General features: G+C 48.0%; 1 protein-coding gene across 1 annotated transcript in view; it reads right to left on the minus strand.

Moving 5' to 3' along the window:
• LOC135808176 (integrin alpha-8-like) overlaps positions 1 to 8,794 on the minus strand; it is a 34,027-nt gene that overhangs the window by 1,879 nt on the left and 23,354 nt on the right. The window contains exons 25-28 of the mRNA XM_065321328.1: positions 8,288 to 8,350; positions 7,735 to 7,827; positions 6,854 to 6,970; positions 716 to 820 (exon numbers count right to left, since the gene is read on the minus strand). Coding sequence (XP_065177400.1) covers positions 716 to 820; positions 6,854 to 6,970; positions 7,735 to 7,827; positions 8,288 to 8,350 — 378 coding nt within the window. The remainder of the gene's footprint in view (positions 1 to 715; positions 821 to 6,853; positions 6,971 to 7,734; positions 7,828 to 8,287; positions 8,351 to 8,794) is intronic.

Below are 8,794 nucleotides of genomic sequence, written 5' to 3' on the forward strand. Positions count from 1 at the left end.
CGTTGTTGCTTTGGAGACGCGGTGGCTGCATGCGCCCACCGGTGCACCGCATGCACCACGAACAGAAACCGCGTTTCCATTTTATTTTGCACGTGGTGTACGGTGTGTGTACCTTGTGTTTCGCGCGGCTTGAACGTTGCCATGGACAAATCCGGAAAATGTGAAAAATATTTCAAAAAGTCCTATGGAGGACCCAACGTAGGAAACAGCTTTCCTACGGAAATCCGTAAAGAGATTTACGTATGAAAGTTGCCCTTGCTCCCCGGCGCGTACTACTAGTACATACGGATTTTCATACGTCATTACGTAGAGCGAAACCTCCCTAATAGCAACAACAGTACCAGAGTTGTCTACTTGTCACCATTTCTTTCTTTCCTTATGCTCTTCTATCTCTTCATCCCGTGCATCACCCAGTTCCTCCCAGTTTGTTATCAAAGGCCAACTTCTCAGTAGATGAAGAAGACAGCAACAGCAGTATTAGCAACCACATTGAACAAAATTCAGGTCAAAAAATTGGGTACAAAGTCCATTATGCCATCATGGACATCATGTACGTAGACACTTGAGCAGGTAAACACCAAACTTGAATACGAAGTGCAGCTCCCTCACGTTGCTATCCGACATGAGTTAGTGAACAAATAGGCCGTTGTTTCCACTTGTATTCTGTTCACAGGATTTTGGATTTTGGAAACATGATCAGTATTGTACAACTTACACTCGAAGGCTCTGGCGAGAAAGTGGCAGAATATCCTCGTGGCAGTGTTGTGTTGAGGATCCTTGCAGACACTGCCAGGCTCACTTTACCATTGGACTCCAACAGCTGCAGTCAAGCAAGCAACAACACAACAAATGCCAGCAGCAGGAGATGAGTGTTGAGGTGACAATTTCTGATGGCAAATATACATCCCGTTCATAATTGCATGCTTCAAAAGAAGTACAGGACCTGAAGGTGTTAGCACAGTGGAATAGTTCAGTGCCACACACTCTGGAGTGATTGTGTACAACTGTTGTACATGAATGTGTTGTCCCTGCCCTTTTGGCACGTGTGCGCGGACTGCGCCGGTTGCGCATGCTTGCGTGATTGTCGTACATGTTCTTGCTGTTGTGTGCATGCTTGCATGCTTATCGGGCGCATTCTGCTTGTTTTGGGTGCCTTCTTCTTGTATGCTGCCTTGATCTCAGCGATTTGCTCATTGGTTCGGCTGCACATGATCTCAATCAGAACCTTGTCCTTAGTACCCAAGCCAGAGATAGCCTTGTGCAGACACTTTGCATCAAAGTCGGCTGGCTTCATGAACAGAGCAAGCACGGTGTCCTGAAGTCACCTCCAAGCTCAGACTTCAGATCGTCGATCAAATCCCGTCCAAACATGGTCTTGAATGTCTTGATGGTCTCCTGGCGTTGAGAGTTGGACATGCGAGCTACAGACTCAATGATGCTCTCCAAGAGAATCAGCTTGCACAGAACGCCTTCTGAAAGACTTGAAAACTCTCACTTGCTCAATTTTTCAGTATCCTCATTTCTTTTAATGTTCAATCCTACTTTTACAATTCATCAAGTGGCTAGGACTAGTCTGAGTGCTGTGTTAAAACCTGGATAGCTATCACTCTCCGACGATCAGGATGTGGACGTCACTCAGTGTTTCAGTTTTCAAACTTTATAGTACGATGCTGTTATGGATGCTGGTGGTGATAATTACCAACAAATCGTCAGCGAATGCCTGTGCGCGGCTGGCGAAGAGGAGACACCTTAGTCAAAGCGACTTCAACACTCTCAGCAGTAGCTGCGGCATCCTCTGCAACGAAACGCCCAGACACTCCTCAACTTCTGATGGGCGGTCCGAGCCTGCGGCCAACCTGCCTCTAGTGGACAAGTCGCTACGGATGTTGTACGTCAACCAGACTGAACCTGGTCGAAAGCCGAAGACGATGGACATACTGGAACGTTGTGAGTCCTACTATCAGCACGGTGAAGGTCCTAATTGTCGTTGCATTGTATACAGTCATAAATCAGTCTCTGTCAAGTACCACATGACATGCCAAGATGGCAAAGCACGCTGGCTGAAGACAAGCAAGAAGATGCGAAGCTCGTGTAGCTGCTATCAAGAGGACAAGTGCCTGGTAGGAGCTAAATGGACACAGGCCGCGGCTGGCGGCATCAATATATCGAGCCAGGTCCTAAATTGGTCTTTGTCAAGTATCACATCACGGCCTTATGATTATGAACACGTCGCCGTCCTTGCTACACAGAACAGACTATAACAGTGGTGTCAAGGGACACCAGAGATTTCTATTAATTTTATTGTTCTCAGTTTTCATCAATATCCTTCCTATTTATCGAAGCAAGATTCTAAATTATTGCCGTCGCCTTTTGAGGCTCCCGGTGTATTTACTTGGTATTTATTGAGGCAGAGAGGATGCTGTGAACGCACAACTCGCAAGTGTTAAATTATTTATTGCTATTTATTTTTGCCCCGTTGATTTATCTATTATTGCTCTTCTTTGAAGGCTTTGACACGCCTCATTATGATACGGCCGCCAAATTTTGTTTAGCTTCACAACTTGAAGTGTATCTATTGGATTTAAAAAATAAAAAAAAAATGGGACAAACATCTTTCCCTGGTACAATTTACCTACAATACGGGGTCCACCGCTCTACCGTGTTTACTCCCCATTTTGTCCTGTTTGGGAGGGAGGCCCGTCTACCCTTGGACTTGTTCTTACCTACACCTAATACCCCCATGGAAGCCCCTGTGCCTGTGTACGTGTCCAATCTTCGGTCGTCTTTGGGTCGGGCTTTTGGCGTTGTACGTGACCGCCTCGGTGTAGCCTACAGAGTGGCTAAGGCAGCGTACGATCGCCGAACTAAACTGCCCACGGTACAACCTGGGGACTATGTTTGGCTCCATGCTGTTCCGCCCCCTGGGTCCAACCCTAAGCTGTTCCGCCCGTGGACTGGCCCCTGGCAGGTGGAAGTGGTGAAGGGAGTTGTGTGTGCGATTGTCCGGGTGGGTCCTCCTCCTTCACCCCGACATGCTAAGCACCTGACTGTGCATGTGGATAGGTTGCGGGTGGTGCAGGGTAAGGTGGTTGTTCCCCCAGGGGTTCCAGCTACCGGGCCCGCCACGCCTGAAAGACCGGCGGTTTCCTCCATGGGTGGGCCCGCTCTGTTTCTGCCGGCCCCATTTGCGAGGTCAGTCCCAGGGTTGGTTCAGCCCCCGGGTTACCTCCCCACACCTCCCCCATCTCCGGTGGTTGTGCCCCCTGCTGGTGACCGGGGTTCCCCTCCTTTGGTGGGTAGTCCCCCGGATACCCCGGCCCCGAATCCTCCTGATTCTTCATTGCCGGGTAGTCCGTTGTTGACCCCGACGCAGATCCTCTGGTTTCTCCCACCCATCCGCCCGGGACACCACGTCCTCAGCGGAGGTGTGCCCTGCCCCCGGGGGGCTATGCGGCCCTTGACGAGGGTCAGTTAGACCTCTCGTGGAGGGGTTGGTGATGTAGCTATTGTATACCATGGATACTCCCAGTTGGTTGTTTTTTTCTCCTCTTTTTCTTTTTTCTTCTTCTTTCTTGCTCAGTGTTGCCCTCGCCGACCCGGCCATGGTGTTGGACCTCATCGAGGAGTGGAAGTCGTTTTTCGAGTCGCTTCCCGAAGACATGCGTCCGGCTTCCCTTCTGTCCGCTTCCTCGCCGGTGGTAGCTGCAGCGCCAGCGCCAGTGGTGCCTCGTCGCCGACGGTCCCGCCGCTCTCGCAAGAGGCGCCGGGCCCGCTGAGCGGCGCAGCGTCGCGCCGCCCTCGCTGCTCCGTCGCCGGCTGGTGGTGTGCCGGACAGTGCACCTTCCCCTCCCAGTGTGGGGTCGGAACTGGTCTCCCTCGTTGAGGTCCATTGTGTCAACGAATTTGCTTAATTTTTTCCTCATTAGGCCACACTGAAGAAGGTGTGTGGTTCGACTAACATGGACATTTTTTTTACGGGCGGGCGGGCGGATTTTTTTTTTAATATATATTTTTAGTACATGTAAATACACTGTACTGCCTTTAGACACCCAGTACATCGGCATTATTACGCAGTGTTATGCCATACATGTTGTATAATGATAGCTTGCATGCCGTCCTACCGGTAGGACCACGGGTCCTACCGGTAGGACCCAAGAAATCGCGCTGCAAAAGTGCCTTTGGTTGAGAAATTTCTTGAAACAATTGTTGAGATGAGGTCTTTGTCAGGCAAAGTAATGGCGCAAAATGCAAGGCTATGTCCAGTGCATTGCATACGCGCAATTTTATCAATTGTCAAAATGGCCGCACATACTCCTGTCGGAGCGCTAGCAACTCTGTCCAAAGTGAATTTTGACCATGGCACATCAATCGTGGTGAGGTACTAATGTTTTTATTAGTCTGCCAAGGCAGTGGAGTGCATAATTCCATACACCGTTTCCATGGTTACCATGGGCTGTTACCATGGAATTTCGTAGTATGCCTTGTGCGATTACGTCCAAAATTTGTGGACTCCTTCATTAGCCCCTGAGCAACAGTTTAGAATCAAGTTTTTGGTCAATGTTAGAACAGAGGCCATGCAGCATGTCTGTGTATGATGGTCCTACCGGTAGGTCCTACCGGTAGGACCGAGGTCTATGCAAGCTATCAATAAAGGGATCACTGGCTAATACTTTGAAACATTGTGTAGCTCTGGAACGAGAAGAGAATAACTTCAAGTGGTGACTCTGACTGTCCAAATCATCAAGCAAATGAAGAACGATGCGAGTTGAAAGTAAGTTCGGGAACTACTTCGAAGTACAAATTGTACAATGTACCGGTACATGTATTGCTAGTTTGGTGTCGGCGTGCACGAATACATGGGCTTTTCCATCGATGCTTCCTGTGCTTGCACACATGGAGCAGCAACTTACCGGTACAGGTGAAATATCGTTCCCAATACACGAGGAAAGTGCAATCTCGTCTGTCCTTCATCCCAAAACAGAAGGCCGTCCTTAATCTGGAACGAGGCAATCACTCTCAACCGGACGGTCACTTCAAAATAAGTCTCGCCAGTCTGCCGGTGGTCGTATCGAGTAGACTCTACTACCAGCACAAGGCAGCAGTCGTAGACCCGGGTGCTCGAATGAGACACAGGGTACCAAAACAGAAACACCCTGAAATTGTACCTAAACTTGTTCCGATTTCGTTTAGTTTTCACAAATACCATCAACATACGGCCTGCTAACGGTATGCCAAATTTCAGCGCTGCCCGGTAAACACTTTTTGAAATACTCGCGACCCACTTTTTGCTGGGTCCTTGATTCGAGGATATGGGTCTCCTGTACGGTGCTGCCAAAGACCTGCTGAATCTGCGGCTCCACTGACCATCTTGCTCTCAAAAATGAAGTAGTAAGTTACTACTCCCTGCCCTCAACTGCCACACCAAGCGTAGACGATGGCAGACCCGTGTGCTTGAATCGGAGACGATCTGACGAGTTCGCTGTTTCTGATTCGAGCACCCAATTTTCAAATAAAAAATCCGAAGGAAATACGACAATTTTACTGCGTCTGTAGCTTGTGTTGTAGCGCACCCAGGTTCTGAATTCCTGCTGGGTGGGTCAAGCCAGACTCTCTTCCCTGTTCCATCGCCTCTCCAAAAGTATATTCTGACATTGTTGAGATTTACAGATGAGAAATTGCACACCTGTCAAATCGTTTCTGATTCGAGCACCCGGGTCTACCACTCACTGCGCTGCACTGCAGTACAACTACAAGTCAAGTCCAAAAGGAGCCGCCTGCGTCCGCAGACTCACGCTGCACAGCACGTAGACGTGGACGTGTTCAGTCCACGTACGTCAGTCACACGACAGCCCGCCGAAAAAAAGTTACGGTCGGGCTGAAAAATGTACGGTCGGTCGGGTGAGTCGAACCACAGACCTTCTTCAGTGTGGCCTTATGTATTTTTTGTTCGTCGTTTCCTTTGGGTGAGTGGTGTCCTAGGTTGGTGCTGTTCTGTAAAAGATCCCTACAAGGATAGGGCATAAACAGGTGGAGCAGCTCGCCAGCCGGGGTCCTCTTTGAAACTGTTGCTTGCAGGTTCCTCAATTGTTGCACAGTTTTGCGGGGCTCCCGGCTGGTGTCAACCCTCCTGGCCTACTCGTCACTTGCCCAACGGTCTCGTCTGTGCTTTTTTTTGTTTATATATTCGCCTATCTATGTTGTACATATTTCATTTCTTTCTTCTTCCTGTCTTCTTCTCCTGTCTGTCTTCTCGTTTTGTTTTTCTTCTCTCCCATCCTCAGGAGAGGATGCATTTTTTTCATGTGGAAGTATGTTGTCCCTGCCCTTTTTGGCACGTGTGTGCCCCTTTTGGCACGTGTGCGCGGACTGCGCCGGTTGCGCATGCTTGCGTGATTGTCGTACATGTTCTTGCTGTTGTGTGCATGCTTGCATGCTTATCGGGCGCATTCTGCTTGTTTTGGGTGCCTTCTTCTTGAGACTCTCCTTGGAGTAAGACTAAAATAATCTGTTCTCTGAGTGTGGCGTCCGTGTGATAAGAGATATCGAGAGTAATCGGAAGGGCTATCGTGCGAGGGAATAAAACCCCCCGACGGCAAATGGGCACTGCAGGACCCACGTCTGTACATGAATGGGCACTGCAAGACCACGTCTGGCACCCAGCGTACGGGAATACTGCATACGGCGCCTTTGAATCCGCCTTTTGTCTCGGCGCCAGGGTATACTCCTGCGCATTGCCCTGTAACTTCATCTTTTGTTAGTCGCAGAGTCAGGACGACACAACTAAGTCAGTTTTAAGTCACTCTGTGGTGAGCGAGTTGCTCCCCATGCGTTTTGCAGATGTGAAGGCCAATACCTTTTGGACGTTGTTAGAGTAGACGCTCCAAGTCATCGTAATATGGGTATTAGCATCCTTGTTTTGTGGCGGGATTATGCACATAATCGGCACTTGACACACAGTACTGCTACATTCCTGCAGTGGGATAAACAACAATGACATCATCAGAACATCACAATGACATCACAATGACATCACTATAACATCACTATGGCACTACTATGACATCATCAGAACATCACTATAACATCCCTATGATATCACTATGACATCACAATGACACCACAATGACATCATAGCAGAGTATCATCAAGAAACCACATGAAGATAATTGCCACATAGGAGGTAATTACTGAGACCTAAACAGATCCGTTCACAAGAGTGATTCAGTATGCCCTTTTTAAGAAAGGCATTACGTTTGACATCATCATAATGTGCGTGTTCGACTTTTTTATTCAAAGCCCCACATTAAGTGAATAATAGCAAGAAGGTACAAGAGAAGTGCTAGAGAGAAAAGGTAAACCAAGGAGGCGTCCAGGTAGAAAAGGAAAAGTCACTTGAAAGATTAGAACATTGAAAGGATCAGTCACGCAATACGGTGATGTAATTATGATGTACTGTAATTTCACAAATTTTTGGTGTACTTTTATTTTCGGTACTTTTGGTGCGTCTGTTTCACACCTAAAATGTCAACACACCGAACAAACACTAACACGCATACCAATAGGGAACTGCTTCTCTGCACCGAAAATTTCTGTTCAGTTAACCTAGCCTACATGTTGCCCTCATACCGAAAATATTGAGCACCGAAAATTTCTGAAATTAGAGTTATCACAAGGCAAAGCATTTGCAGAGGAATCCCCCACTTCGCTGCAGAGTGCAGGCATAACAACACAAACCTTATAGGCAGTTGCTGGTGTGTGAGTACTGCCTCCAGTGAGTGCATTCACGGGATAGGATACCAGAGTCGAATTGATTGAAGACTGTGCAGACTGCAATAGAATACAGATAATAGAACAAGAGTAGCATGCACACACAAACCGGACGTTTTTAACCAAAACAAATTATTATCAATCTCCTCGGTGTATTGCAACAATAAAAAGGATCAACCGCGTGCTCATTCTATACACATCAAGGCATAGGTGGTGGGTAAGTCCCAGGAACGTTTTCACATGATTATTACTACAAATTGTTGTGTCTACGTAGATTATTGTGTATTGTGGCAGGCTAGCATCATCCCACTGGTCCTAGATGGTGGGCAGTCCTCTGCCACTATTCCTACCACACCATATAGGAAGACAGTGGAAATCAAACAGTCGACGTAGCGGCAATAGTTGTATTCCTCAGATTGGAAATATCTGCAGAAATCTAGAGGGTTACACCGTTAAAACGCACTACAATTGCTCTACACATTTCCAGTCCAGTGTCTCCTGTGGTGTCGCACTGACTTACCAAATCAAACTTCTTGACATTGATGAGGCCTGACGCATTGCACGCAACATTACTGACTGATGCCTGCATGTTAAGACAAACAAGACAACGCACCATGGATGTCGTTAAGAAAAGCAAGACAGTACACTGTGGGCAGTGTTGAGTGCAGATATGAACTACGTCTGTCAACCCAGAGGAAGTACAAGGCAGAGCGCGCAGTTATGAATATAAGATGGGGGGGGGGAGAGAGGAAGTGTGCTTGAAAAGTGCAATACAATGTAAGCCTGTAGTCACAGGTTCAATGACCGTGGGTTTCTGTTCTCTTGGTTGCATGTGGGGAACACCAGTCCTACACCGTATGCCCAAGACCTGATCAATCGGTTGTCTGATATTCATGGAAACGTGAAACCCCTGTCAAGCGCGATGCACAATATCACTGCTGCGACGCGATCGAGAGTTTTTCTGCAAAATTCTGCGTCACAGGTTGTCGCAGCTCCGTCGCAGGAAGTTGAGCCCAGTTCAACTTCT

The sequence above is a fragment of the Sycon ciliatum genome, chromosome 2 (genome assembly GCF_964019385.1).
Source record: "Sycon ciliatum chromosome 2, ocSycCili1.1, whole genome shotgun sequence".
In the NCBI taxonomy this organism is placed as follows: domain Eukaryota; kingdom Metazoa; phylum Porifera; class Calcarea; order Leucosolenida; family Sycettidae; genus Sycon; species Sycon ciliatum.